The sequence below is a fragment of the Bos javanicus genome, chromosome 23 (genome assembly GCF_032452875.1).
Source record: "Bos javanicus breed banteng chromosome 23, ARS-OSU_banteng_1.0, whole genome shotgun sequence".
Lineage (NCBI taxonomy): Eukaryota > Metazoa > Chordata > Mammalia > Artiodactyla > Bovidae > Bos > Bos javanicus.
Window position 1 is genome coordinate 3,656,833 of NC_083890.1, and position 14,713 is coordinate 3,671,545.

Sequence of the window (14,713 nt, forward strand, 5' to 3'; positions counted from 1 at the left end):
GAAATGGAAGTCAACACCAATACTTAAAACATCAGAGCAACAACATCTTAAATTTATAGTCCCTTCACTTTGCCTTGTTGAGAGTTAATATGGGAGGGTCTCTGGGAATGACGTTGTGGTGTTATTTTTGGAACCTGGGAGACACCTGGAGCTAGCAGGTGGCCGGGGCAGGAGCTGTGTGGGAAGCTTGTGCAATACAGGGGTGGCCGGGCGTGTGCCTGTGGTCACATCCCGTTAGAAACGGCCTCAGAGGCTTCTGTGGTACAAGACGTACATTCAGTATTTCACCATGAATTCGAAAGGACGTACCCGCCTCCCGGGGTAAATGAGTTCCTGGTTTAGTAGAACAGGTGCTACTGCCTAAGAAACTGGGTCCGTCTCTTTGTCAGAGACGTCACAGAGGTATTGAAAGATGGTGTAGTTGTATAAACATTGAAAATAAGTTGACTCTTCTTGAACCTTGGGATTTGTCATAGCAGAGTAGTGTACTTTATTTCAAGCAATGGCTCATGTGAATATGAACAACAAGGTCTAATTCCTTGAACTGTAGACACTGTTTTCCTGATCGGAATTTCAGGAATGGTTCTAATCTAGGAGAGGCCCTGTTCACATGAGCAATTGCGTCCACGCATCTGCACACAACGTCTATGGAACAGCTTTTACTCACGCTGCCACGGGGAGTTTGTTCTTGGCACCAGGCTCCTTGGCGCGTGTCCATGTGATGCTCCTTTGGGTCTTTCTGAAGCGGTTTTGTGCGATGTCTCCCAGTGTGGATGGTAACCTCTCCCGGCAGGAAAGCGTTCCTCCCCCTTCCGTGACCACATCTACTGTGAACAGCGTCAGCACACGATGGCATTCTGTACTTATTCACCGATGGACATCCTAAAATGTTGCACTTTGGGTTTAGCCAACTTTTAGATTTCAAGTTCTACTTATTTTCAAATAGATTGATTGTCCAGACATTTGAGTAAATTCATGCTGGCTTCTGATTAGTGCAGATGCTTAAATTATTGAAGAAGTTTGACTACAGATTACTTGCTGGTGTCTGGGATAAGACAGGATATAGGAAAAAAATACATCATGGGGAAATACCAAATATTGGGTTCGCCAAGGAGTTTATTTGGGTTTTTCTCAAAGGAACTTTTTGGCCAACTGAATAATTTTCTTAATCAGCAAAACATTAAATGGAATCCTTCAGATAAATATGTCTCCTCGAACATTTTCATGGACTTGTTTTAAAGCAGCATGAATTAGGATGAAATAATCAGTGTGTACTTACTAAATGTGGAGCTATTTTATCAACATAATTTTTAGAAGCTCCTTGTTAATAAACATAATATACATATATTTAAGAGATTCCCAAATTAATATCTATAAATTAGATAATAATTTAATTATATGGCCCAGACTTTTATAATAGCAGGAACCAGTAGCATCTTTTTTTACTGTAAGATCTGCTTAATTTGGCCATGGGACATTGAACGCAAACTTTAGTCCTGTCTGATGAGAATTCTGTTTTTCAAGGATGGACCATGAAATAGAGAAGAATGCTTCCCACCCCGTTTTATGAGAATCGTATCAGATGATTTTTCCAAAAAGTAAAAGCTAAAGTACAGCATTTGCAAAGTGTATCTTTTAAAGGATTTGTCTTCTTATTTGGATGATGAGATCCTTAGTAGAGTTGTGGTTCCCTGGTGGCTCAGCTGGTAAAGAATCCGCCTGCAGTGTGGAGACCCGGGTTCGATCCCTGGGTCGGGAAGATCCCCTGGAGAAGGGAAAGGCTACCCATTCCGGGATTCTGGCCTGGAGATTCTCATGGACACAGGAGCCTGACAGGCTACAGTCCACGGGGTCGCAAAGAGTCAGACACGACTGAGCAACTAACAGACACTGTTGTGGTTTTCATTATCCAGATGCCTGGGCAGCATATGTTGAATCGGGCTCACAGCCCTAATTACATCCTCTTCAGATCCCTTAGATCCTGTTTACCAGCTGGCTCAGAACTGGCATCCTTGATTGTCTTATTTTATGAAGGAATACCTCCCCGGGTGGGAGAGTGGTAAAGAATCTGCCTGCCAATGCAGGAGATGCACGAGATGCGAGCTTGATCTCTGGGTCAGGAAGATCCCCTAGAGTAGGAAATGGCAACCCACTCCAGTATTCTTGCCTGGAAAATCCCACAGACAGAGGTGCTTGGTGGGCTGCAGTCCATGGGGCCTCAAAGAGTCGGACGTAGCTGAGTACGCATGCCAGGCCACCCAGGCAGGCGACAGGATAGAAAGCATTTGAAGTCGTGACATTATGTGATAATGAAAACAGATTTTTGAAGTTCAGCTCTTCATTTATTTTCCCTTTCATTTTAGGCACTTTACAATCAGTATTTACAGTTTAAAGAAACAGAAATTCCACCAAAGGAGACAGAAAAATCAAAAATTAAACGCTTATATAAATTATTAGAGGTAAGAAAAAACTTTCCTTTGAATTGGCAAATGTCTCCTTTTAAAAAATTTTATTGGTGTAGTTGATTGATTATAGTGTGTCAATTTCTGCTGCTCAGCATGGTAACTCAGTTATATACCTCAGTTATATATGTATTTACTGGGCTGTACCGTAGGACCTTGCTGTTTGTCCATTCTCTGTATAATGCTCTTTGTATCTGCTAATCCCAAACTCAGTCCTTCCCTTCCCCCCTCTCCAACCCCTCCCCCTTGTCAACCACAAGTTTGTTCTCTGTGTCTGGGATTCTGTTTCGTAGATTAGCTTTTTTGAGTCATCTTTTAGAGTCCATCTGTAAGTGATATCATATGATATCAAATGTAATCTTTATTAATAGTCTGTCTTGATTTAAGAAGCGTGATTTTTAATGTCTTTGCTTCACATCACCTTTTTGTGCTCTTTTCTCTAGATTTGGATAGAGTTTGGACGCATCAAACTCCTTCAAGGTTATCACCCAAACGACATAGAAAAGGAGTGGGGAAAGCTCATCATCGCCATGCTGGAGAGGGAGAAGGCTCTTCGTCCCGAAGTTGAAAGGTTGGGGGCGTTCTCTGCCCGGGGTGTCCAGTGAGGGGGTCCACTTGTGGTGCGCAAACAGCTTAAGCTTTGGAGACATGCCACCCTGGACCAACATTAGCCTTTTCCATTTGCTTGTTTGTGTGACCTTGGCTAAGTCTTTCTGATTCTCCCATTTTGTTATCTAGAAACTCTTCCAAGAGGTTTGAGGAAGGAATCAGGGAAGTAATGCAGAAGGGGGCCTGGGTTGGTGTGTGCAGTCGCATCTCATATGGTGGTTACAGACTTAACAGTCAGGAGGACCCGTGAGAATTTCTCCAGCTTTTAAGTCACCAGAAGCTCATCCATACAGAACATAGGTTAACCGTGAGCTTACCTTGTTTCTTTGTATGTTTAGGGCTACGGCCCTCTCTCTGTGGGCAGTGAACCCTCTGTTTAAAGAAGGGCAGTGAGGCAGCGCCCAGAGGACTTGTGATCGCTGGTTCAGTCCCACCCTGCCGGTGGGCCCGAAACCATCCCTCAGCTTCCTCCTTTCTCTCCTGCCTCACCAGGCGCCCCGGAAGGTCGCCTAGGTCCTCAGGAGGGGTTTGTTGGACGGTCCTTCCATTCCAGCCTGAGCTGTGCTGCGTGGGGCTCATGGTCCGAGTCCCCAAGGCTGGCCTTCTGGTCCTTGGCGAGCCACGCCGGCCGCCTCTCAGGAGCGCTGGCCTGCCCGTTTCCCAGCCTCCGCATTTGTGAGATCTGGCACTGTCTTTTCCTGCGGCTGGGTCGTCTGGTTCGTCCTCTCCTTACTCCTGATCTTCCTCTGATCTCAGCTCCCGTATGATTTCCTCCAGAAACTTTCTGAAGTCTCCCAGGCTGGTTCAGGTGTTTTGGGGTTGACCCTCCTGTTCCATGTGGTCCTCCTTCATAGACTCATCTCGGTTGTAATTTATACATTTCTCTGCGATTGCTTGAATGAGGACTGCCAGTTCCACAGAGTGAGCATGCAGACAGATTCCTGTGTTTGTGGTTCCTTGTACTGCCCACAACACCGGCTCTGCTACCCGGAGGCCCTCAATATACTGATGTTCTCTGCACCCACTCCTAACTTCCACGTGGAAGAAGTGTGAACTAATGCATTGAAGATCCGAGGGTGGGTCTGATTTGTCAGGCCTTTATGACATCATTGATGACACGCTTGTTAAAGCAGAGTATTATGTCTACATAACTGGATCCTTTTGAACCAGAACAAGTGCAAAATACCTAGGATGGACCTTGTAGGGAGGAGATAATTCTGGGTGGTTCAAATGAAATGCTCAGCTTCTAATCTGATGAAAGGATAGAAAAGGTGCCAGAGAAAGGGGGCAGAGTTGATTTTAGTTGTCAGAATAGCAGCTGGATTTTAATTTATGTAAATAAAAGAATGCTGTGGTTAAGAGTTCAAGGTCTAGGAGCCAGTCAATCCTGGATGAATTATTAGCTCAGTGTTCATGCCATGTAATCTTAGATTCACTATCCTCTCTAAACTTCAGTTTCCTCATTTGTAAATAGGATGTAATAGTAGGAACCACATTTGGTGGTTCTGAGTATGTCTATAAAGTGATTAGTTAATTTCCTGGCACCTAACAATTGCTTCAGAAATGTTAGGTGCTGGCTACTATTATTATTTTGTGCTTTTCTGTTTACTAACTATATTTGACATGACGCTCTCAAATTCCCTCCTAAAAAGGACAGTGTCTGCCTCTAGTTGGGGAAGCAGCAATTTGGCTTTGCAGTGTTGGGGATAGGAAAATATTTAGCATGGCTGATTCAATGCCTTCATTTTTCTTGAAGCAACAAGTTTTTTGGCATTAACTCTGTATTGCAAAATAATAGCTCTGTGGCATGGGAGTATGTAAAAGGCAAATGAGAAAGAGCCAATGATCTTAGGCCAGGTAATAACCTGTAGAAAGGAAAAACAAGCACAGACAAATTAAATCTCCAAGCATCACACTGATACTCTTCTTAGCACTTTGGCTTTTAAAAATAAAAAGTAACTTTATTGAGAGTAGACGTAACATTCCTGGGAGTGGTTCCTGTGGTGGGGAAAAGGTAACTGGACAATTTTCCAGTTAATGTAACCTAATCGACAAATGCTGCGCTGGTTAAAAAGGAAAGATGCTTTGCTTCTTGTCAAATTCCTTTGTTTGTAGGTGTTTGTACGTACCGGTTTTCTAACCCTGTGTTGTTCAGTACAGAGCTGGTTTTTCCAAAATGCTAGGATGAGGCTCTGATTGGCTGTTTGTGTTCTTTTAGCTGATGATTGGTATTGCCAGAGTGACCTGATTGTTCTTTGGCTTCCGTGAAACATCAGAGTTGTTTTTGAGTTGGTGGCAAGTGAATGATTCTTGGTGAAAATATTTGGCAAGTCTTGTCCAGTGACGCCCCATCAGCCTGCCTTGTCCGTACATGTAGGGCTTTAGTGTAGGCTACAAAAGGCAGACCGTAGCTAGCAAACCCATGGCTCTAGGCGGGATTCCTTTGAATAGTTATCAGCGTATTATTTGCTGCGTGTTGAATATGCATGTTGGGGCATATTTAAGGAGCCATTAAAAGCTGTAACAGCCAGTCGCCTCTTTTCACCATTAGAAGTAGCACTTTCTGCAGACTGTGTACTTTCTAGTCTACTTTTAATGGTGGAAGAAAAAACATCATTGCGAGATAAAAATGCACAGTAGTAGTTACAGTTACCGGAGCAGTGATTCTGTGTTTAGTAACACGACCAGCACTCGGACTAGTCTTGACTCAAATGAGAATTTCCTCTCGGTTCATTGTGGTCCAACCCTGATCAACTCCTGTATTAGCTTTGGCAATGAATCCTTTGATGGACACAGGTATGGAGTCCTTGGTGTGGGGTTGTGGTTTTTCTTTTGGTGGGCCTCGTTTTTCAGGGGTGGCTAGCTCTCTGACTTCAGAAGGAAAGAGTTGATTTTGTTTCTTCTTTTAGGTTGGAGATGTTGCAGCAGATTGCTAACCGAGTTCAGAGGGGCAGTGTCATCTGTGAAGACAAACTGTTGCTTGCCCGAAATGCTCTCCAGTCTGTAAGTTCATTTCAGGAGCTGCTGGAATTGCTGTAGAGGGGTCGGTACATTCAGATGAAATAAAATCTTCTATGCTTCCCAGGTGGCTCAGATGGTAAAGAATCTGCCTGCAGTGTAGGAGACATGAGTTCAGTCACTGGGTTGGGGAGATCTCCTGGAGAAGGGAATGGCACCCCGCTCCAGTATTCTTGCCTGGAGAATTCCTTGGATAGAGGAGCCTGATGGGCTACAGTCCATGGGGTCCCAAAGAGTCAGACATGACTGAGCGACTAACGCTTTCACTTTCATGGCGTGCGGGGTCTAGTTCCCTGACCACAGATCCAACCCATGCCCCCTACAGTGGACACGCCGAGTCCTCACTCCTGGGCCACCACCAGGGAAGTCCCTGAGGCTAGATTTGCAATTTGTTTAATTAGTTAATTAATGTAGAGTTAATATTGAATTGTTTTAAAATACAGGATTCTAAAAGATTGGAATCCGGGCTGCAGTTTCAGAATGAAGCAGAGATTGCAGGATATATCCTTGAATGTGAGAACCTTTTACGCCAGCATGTCATTGATGTACAGATTCTTATTGATGGAAAGTACTACCAGGCAGACCAGTTGGTGCAGAGGTAAGGGAGCTTCCTAGCCAGCCTTGTCCTCCTCGCTGACTGTTCCGTGGCCCCTCATTAAGGACGTAGAGGGTGGCGATTTTATGAAGTGTTCCCTAAGCTCTTTTTTGTTGACAATGTGTGTCACATTAATTGTGTCCTATTTCGGTGTGTTTAGTAGGTTTTGTTCTTCAAAGATAAATAAGAGAAAAAAATTTTAGATACATGTAGTATTTAATACTGTAGTAACTAACTGCAGTTGAAATATTCATGTGTGATATTTGAAAAAGGGACAATAATGAGAAAATTATCTTTTAAGTCAACTTATCAGTTTTGTGTTTATCTTATGAAAATGCTCATAACAAAATATTGGGAAAATATGTATATAAAAATCTGTGTCTCTGAGAAGTGGATTTGGGGATAGGAATGGAACATTTCTGGTTGTATATAATATATATTATGTAAATATCTAAATATATGATATATATGTATAAGGCAAAAACTATGAATGATGCTTCAAATGAGTAATTCTGCTTTTAGACATCTATAATAATTCTAAATATAGAACTTATCTAAATAAATATAGGGAAAAAAGTGTCCATGTCAAAAATTTGGAATCCTGTGTGTCAAATAATAGGAGAATGAGCATATACTATGATAGTGTTGTAATTGAGTTCATTATAAATTACAGTTGTAAAGATCATATGATAATATAGAATACTTACAGTACAACATTGAGTGAAAAAATTGTGATGTAAATTTTTATCAGTGTGACTATAATGACATTTTAAAATAGGCTTTATTTATTTGAGCAACTTAGGTTTATAAAAAATTGCGTGGACAGTCTAGAGTTCCCATAACACCCCTTCAAAGCCTCTTCCCCTGTTATTAACGTCTTGCACTAGTGTGATGCCTTTGTTATGGCTGATGAGCCAATATTGATCATTTTGGTAACTAGAGTCCCTAGTTTTAGGGGTCAGCCTTTGTGAACAATACCTCTTACATTATAGCTTACGCATTTTGATTTTCTTTTCAGGGTTGCAAAACTGCGCGATGACATCATGGCCTTGCGGAACGAATGTTCCTCAGTGTACAGCAAAGGCCGCGTGCTGACGACGGAGCAGACGAAGCTCATGATATCAGGAATCTCTCAGAGTTTAAACGCAGGATTTGCACAGACCTTAAACCCCAGCATGAACTCAGGGCTGACGCAGGGTCTCACACCTTCCCTGACCCCGTCTAGCGTGACCTCGGGCCTGTCGTCAGGGCTGACTTCCCGCCTGACCCCGTCTGTCACTCCTGCCTATACGCCTGGCTTCCCATCAGGGTTAGTTCCAAGTTTCGGCTCAGGAGGGGAGACAAGCTCCCTGCAGACTCTGAAGCTGATGCAGATCCGAAAGCCCCTTCTCAAGTCATCTCTGCTGGACCAGAATTTAACAGAAGAGGAAATCAACATGAAATTTGTTCAGGACCTTTTGAATTGGGTGGATGAGATGCAGGTAAAAATATTTACTCTTACCTGAGTTTCAGGCCTTATTGCTACCAGTTTGTTTTTTTTTTTTTTAAACCTCATATCTTCCTATTTAAAGGTGCAGCTGGACCGCACTGAATGGGGATCAGATTTGCCAAGTGTTGAAAGCCACTTAGAAAATCATAAAAATGTCCACCGAGCTATTGAAGAATTTGAATCTAGCCTTAAAGAAGCTAAGATCAGTGAGGTATGTGAATTTAAAGTCTGTGTGTATATATTTCATCCCAGCTTCTGCTGTGCTCTTTCTGTTAAGACCCTGTTGTCACAGGATAAAAGATAGATTGCCAGTGAATCAGAATTTCTTAAGATTCCTAACCTGCTGTCTTTTTATCCCATGTTATAGATCCAGATGACGGCACCTCTTAAACTAACTTATGCAGAAAAGTTACACAGATTAGAGAATCAGTATGCAAAACTCTTGGTAAGTTTTTTTTAACTTTCCCTTCCCTTTATATGGCAAAGACATGATTCTTACCATGATTCTCCTTATAAAGAATACATCCAGGAATCAGGAGCGGCACCTTGACACACTCCACAATTTTGTAACTCGTGCAACGAATGAACTTATTTGGTTGAATGAAAAAGAAGAGGAGGAAGTTGCTTACGACTGGAGTGAAAGAAACACCAACATAGCCCGGAAGAGAGATTACCACGCTGTGAGTGCAGCTTCTGTGGCTGAATGTTACCAGTGCCTCTCAGGTTTTATCATTTCCTAACGTATTTATTTCAATTAGGAATTGATGAGAGAACTTGATCAAAAGGAAGAAACTATTAAGTCAGTTCAAGAGATAGCGGAGCAGCTGCTTCTGGAAAATCACCCAGCCCGGTTAACCATTGAGGTGAGTCAGAAAGTGTAATATGGATATTCGAATGTTACCTTTCAGATTCTTTTATTGTTTGTGGATAAATAGAAAAATGCAAACTATCAAACTTTTACTACAACCTGGCTCAAAAATAACACTTCTGACAAATCATACTGATGTGCCTTCTGCTCTGCGTGAAGCGTGCCACCCATTGGTGTCAACCCCTGTGGCCATAGAGATGCAGGACAGTAACTCTGAAGGACCTTGTCTTGTCAGGCTTTGACGTTAGTTTCTTCCCGACCACGTGATGTTGCACGAGGTTGTAACCTTGCTGGGTCCCGTTCACTTACCTAAAATGGGGGAAGTTGCTCCTAACTGTAGAGTTGTGTGAGGAGGAGAAAAGTGTACTGTTAGCTTAGTTCAGTTCTTGATACATAGTAGGTTCTCAAGAAGTCCTAGTTATTATTTCATTTACTAATCCTGTCCATGATCTGGCTCTGACAGGAACGTCCTCAGGGTGTAACACACATTTCAGACCCAGAAGGGGAGGGCTGACCTGGAGTTTATCAGGCTGCCTGTGAGGTGCAGGTGGGGTGGGGGTGTTTAGTTTTTAGGCCTGGTATCTGCTAGAGTTAGTGACTTTCTAAATGTGCTGGAGGTTATGGAAGAGGGGAGAAGTATCAAATGTGGACAGTTGTATATTTCCAGAGGAAGAAAAATGAAACTGTACTTACAATGGGATGTGCGGTTGAGGAAAGGGATCTGAGAATCTTTGTTCCCTAAAATAAGTTGTCATGACACAAAAGATTCATGAAATTCTAGACCTCATCTGGAGGTCTAGGGAATGTTACAGTTGCCCTTCTTTCATGTAAAAATGTGGTTTTCATCCCCAGGCAATGCTACATAGAAATGTTAAGGACCTAGAAGAGTGGGGCGGGGGGTAGGGGGGGTTGGGGGGGAGCACTAGGGAAAGGAGATTAGAATCATGATGGGTCTGGATATACTTTTATACTATGGTCAACTGAAGGTGGGGTATTCCTTAAAATAGAGAAGTGACGGCTGCTAGGAAGTGCGATTATAGGTTGAGACTTTTGATGGGCGTGGATGAAGTGGATGTGAACCTGATTACCTTTAGGTAGAGCTGTTAGTCTAATTAACTAAGAGGATGTGGAAGGATAAAATTAAGCCTTAGTCATCTTTATGGTTCTTCAGGCCCATCTAATGTATTGTAGGCGGTGGATAGTAGTTAATTATCAACACTATTTTGTATTTTATGAGGAAAAGAAGCTAATAATTTAACAATGCACAATGTGTATTTTATAGCCAATTTACTCTAAGTAGCTTAATTGGAGGGAGCACGTAACGTGATCAGGAAGTGTTGCCAGATTTCCACGGTCGCCTTGTACGTTCCATCCAGAAATCTGCCGGACCGAGCTCAGCGGCCTGTTTCTCCAGGAGGGACCGTCTTATGTAAGACAGTCGTTAGAGCAGCTAGGCCGCCCTCTTCTGGAAGCCAGGGAACTGCACCTTAAATAGGAAAGGGTGTTTCCTGTTTCCCTGTAAGTAGGTGCCTTTCCTGCAGTATTTTTGCTCTCATGAAAGAGGCACCTTGTACTGAATAAAGATTCAAGTAAAAAACATTTGAAAAAGAACTTCCTAAAAAAAAAAACTTCCTAGTATTATCTCTGATATTATCCCATAATTATACTGATAAAGAATTACATAAGCTTCTCCACCCTTCCCAAACAGTTCTGATAAAACAGATCAGCCCCACTCCTGCCAAGAGCTTCAAGACTAGTTTTGGAAGCAAAAACCAGGAAAAAAACTACACACCATGTACTTTGGTGTCAGAAGGGGGATTTTATTATCCAATAATACAAAAATTCAGAAAACAGACAGAGGAAAATGGAGTGAAGGGGGTGTATCTGAGGATTCCACACAGGAGAGTGTTGGATAGCTTGCATCCATCTCAAGTGTTAAAGAAGTCTGCCTGGAAAAACAGCCCCAGAGTTAGCATTTTTCATATATGTGACAAGAAAAACGAGTCAAGAAACTGAAAATTTGAAAGAAATTGGACTGATTGAAAAATGTATGTGAGACAGGAAAAGAGACACAGATGTATAGAACAGTTTTTTGGACTCTGTGGGAGAGGGCGAGGGTGGGAGAATGGCATTGAAACATGTAAATTATCATATGTGAAACAAATCGCCAGTCCAGGTTGGATGCATGAGACAGGGTACTCAGGGCTGGTGCACTGGGATGACCCAGGTGGATGGGATGGGGAGGGAGGTGGGAGGATGGTTCAGGATGGGGAACACATGTATCCCCATGACGGATTCATGTCAATGTATGGCAAAACCAATACAATATTGTAAAGTAATTAGTCTCCAATTAAAATAAATACATTTATATTAAAAAATTTTTTAAAAAGAAAAATGTATGTTTAAACTTTTAGGACTGGCTTTGTGCAAGTGGGGATGTTTAGCTTAGCGGGACAGTTCACGTCCCTGCTTCTCAAGTCTCTGTTAAGGCATCTCATCACCTGTGTAGACCGCCGTCTTTTAACCCTGAGAAGCCTGGGTGTGTCTTGCTGTGCAGACGGCAGTGGTGACTGTGCTTTCCCTGGCAGGCCTACCGCGCGGCAATGCAGACGCAGTGGAGCTGGGTCCTGCAGCTCTGCCAGTGTGTGGAGCAGCACGTGAAGGAGAACGGCGCTTATTTCGAGGTATGGAACGGTCACCGTGTCGGCGGGTGGTACTGCAGTTTCAGCTGAGTTACAGGAACCATTTCCATGGTGTAATGTTGGGATGCGTGTATGTCTGACTGCAGCGGAAAGAAACCAAAATGTCTTCATTTTAGGATAGAAGGGTTATATGTCCTTTAGGATAAATGGAAGCATTTTAGTAAAGAAGAAATACTTTAAAAACCACTTAAAATGTCAGAAAATCTTAACTTTGTCCATGCTTGTCTTTTTGAGGAACAATTTTACTAGGGGGAGCTTTTTTCCTATTCTTCAGAAGTTTTAAAATATTCTTGCAATTTCATCCCCGCTTAACAACTGTTTGGGCTTCCCTGGTAGCTCAGCTGGTAAAGAGTCCGCCTGCAATGCAGGAGACTCTGGTTTGATTCCTGGATCAGGACGATCCACTGGAGAAGGGACAGGCTACCCACTCCAGTTTTCTTGGGCTTCCCTGGCTCAGCTGGTATAGAATCCGCCTACAATGTGGGAGACCTAGGTTCAATCCTTGTGTGGGGAAGATCCCTTGGAGAAGGGAAAGGCTACCCACTTCAGTATCCTAGCCTGGAGAATTCCATGGATAGAAGAGCCTGCCAGGCTATAGAACATGGGGTCGCAAAGAGTCAGACATGACTGAGTTTCACTTTCATTTAACAACTGTTTAAGTGTTTATAGATGTTCTAAAGTGAAATAGATGTTCAATCAAAGTAATACAGGGCCACGACCACAATATAGACATACACTTTGTTATATAGCTGTATTATTTTTCATATTCTTTGCCATTGTGGTTTATCACAGGATACTGAATACAGTTCCCTCTGCTATACCAGTAGGAGCTTGGTGTTTATCCACCCTGTGTTTGATAGTTTGTATCCGCTAACCCCAGAGTCCTAGTCCTTCCTTCTCCCACCTCTCCTCCCCCTGGGCATCCACAGGTTTGTTCTCTGGAGACATAAACTTTGGACACTTAGCATTTGCTCATCATCATCCAAGTTCAGGAGTTGGTGTTTGGTTAAGGGAAGGGCTCTGGAGAAGAAGTCTTGCGGCTCCTTCTGTGCCCACGTAGGAGGGGTACACACAGGACTCTGGTACTCAAACCTGACACCTGGGGGCTTTGCTGGCGTTTCGTACACTTTTAAGTGCCAGTTTTCATCTTTTGCTAGTTTTTCAATGATGCCAAAGAAGCCACAGATTACTTGAGGAATCTAAAAGATGCCATCCAGCGGAAGTACAGCTGTGACAGGTCCAGCAGCATCCACAAACTGGAGGACCTCGTTCAGGAGTCCATGGTATGAGCAGGAAGACCCCGGGCTTCGTCAGCGATGCGTAGTGGGGCTGGATGCGTGCTGGTTGCGTTTCTGTGCCTGGAGCTTCGCATTTTATTGGTACTCTTGGTGTTTCCGCCTCACTCAACCACTTAAACGTTGAGTTTTAGCATTTTTTTTCTTTTTGGCACACAGCAAGAGTGTTGTTTGATGTGATTGCCTTAGTATTTTAAAATGCTCTCACTGTGCTTTGTGTGTGAGTATGTGTGCTTAGTCATTTATTCCATAAAGACTTGTCAGTATTTCTAGGCCCTAGACACTATTTTTAGTGCTGGGACTGAACACAGCAGACAAGAACCCTCCCGGGGGGGATGCAATAAACATGATAAATTAGTACAGCACAATACATGTAGTCTGTTAGGTACTGGCAAATGTGAAGGAGGAAAGAAAGCAACCGGACAACACAGGGGGAGAGTGGGCGGCGAGGGGCTGACGGTTCAGACGGAAGACTCTGCTGGGGAAGCTGCATTTGTGCACAGCCCTAAAAGAACAGAGAGTACACACTGTTTGCCTCTAAAAGCCTTCTGATTTATTCCTCAGGAAGAGAAAGAAGAGCTTCTGCAGTATAAAAGTACAGTGGCGAGCCTGATGGGGAGAGCAAAAACAATCGTTCAGTTGAAGCCCAGAAATGCTGACTGTCCACTCAAAACTTCTCTTCCGATCAAAGCCATCTGTGACTACAGACAAATTGAGGTACTTTAACTCCTAGAAACAGACCTGTTTCTGGCATCATTCATATATCTAAAAAACAAGGTCATATTGCTCACTAGTGGTAAAGTTTCCCACTTTAAAAAGACAAAAAAAATACCCAAGATTGGGTGTGGAAAGAGACAAATACCACAGTGACCACATCTGGTTGTTCTGTTCTTCTTTTAAAACCAGATAACCATTTTCAAAGACGATGAATGCGTTTTGGCAAACAACTCTCATCGCGCTAAGTGGAAGGTCATCAGCCCCACTGGGAATGAGGCCATGGTCCCTTCTGTGTGCTTCACCGTCCCTCCTCCAAACAAAGAGGCGGTTGACCTTGCAAACAGGTTTGTGTGCTTTAGTTCCAGATGTAGGGCTGGCTTTGGGGGTCTCTGAAGGTAAAAGAAACAATCAATGCTTTGGCAAGGCTAATAGGATATGAGTTTGAGCAAACTCCCAGAGATAGTGAAGGACAGGAAAGCCTGGCATGCTGCAGTCCATGAGGTTGCAAAGAGTCAGATAAGACTTAGCAACTGAACAGTAACAGCACTGGATCAGAAGGACCTCGAGCTAGTAAACTTGAGATATGTCTCAAACACAGAAAGAAACCGTCACACGTGTTGGTGGGGAATGGAAGGGCTGAATCTGAGTTTCTTCCATGTGTTTCAGAATTGAGCAGCAGTATCAGAATGTCCTGACCCTTTGGCACGAGTCTCACATAAACATGAAGAGTGTAGTCTCCTGGCACCATCTCATCAATGAAATTGACAGAATCCGAGCGAGCAACGTGGCTTCAGTAAGTGCAGATCTGCACGTCCACCCAACCTGTCCCAAGATGCAGGCTCTCGTCATGAGGAGTGGCCTTTGTGTTATCCCTTGAGTCAGATGAGGTCCAGCAGATCCATGATAAAAGTCATTTACTCACTGAATATCTGTTACATGCCTGTTTTATATGAGGTAC

The 14,713-nt window shown here is 43.2% G+C and overlaps 1 protein-coding gene across 22 annotated transcripts in view; it reads left to right on the forward strand.

Annotated features, from left to right (window-relative positions):
- DST (dystonin) overlaps nt 1-14,713 on the forward strand; it is a 519,362-nt gene that overhangs the window by 320,091 nt on the left and 184,558 nt on the right. For all 22 annotated transcript variants that reach the window (XM_061397801.1, XM_061397789.1, XM_061397783.1 and 19 more), the window contains 14 exons: nt 2,364-2,459; nt 2,906-3,033; nt 5,981-6,074; nt 6,533-6,687; nt 7,703-8,165; nt 8,256-8,384; nt 8,541-8,618; nt 8,692-8,853; nt 8,932-9,036; nt 11,630-11,725; nt 12,901-13,026; nt 13,603-13,755; nt 13,945-14,099; nt 14,422-14,548. In XM_061397801.1, coding sequence (XP_061253785.1) covers nt 2,364-2,459; nt 2,906-3,033; nt 5,981-6,074; nt 6,533-6,687; nt 7,703-8,165; nt 8,256-8,384; nt 8,541-8,618; nt 8,692-8,853; nt 8,932-9,036; nt 11,630-11,725; nt 12,901-13,026; nt 13,603-13,755; nt 13,945-14,099; nt 14,422-14,548 — 2,067 coding nt within the window. The remainder of the gene's footprint in view (nt 1-2,363; nt 2,460-2,905; nt 3,034-5,980; nt 6,075-6,532; nt 6,688-7,702; nt 8,166-8,255; nt 8,385-8,540; nt 8,619-8,691; nt 8,854-8,931; nt 9,037-11,629; nt 11,726-12,900; nt 13,027-13,602; nt 13,756-13,944; nt 14,100-14,421; nt 14,549-14,713) is intronic.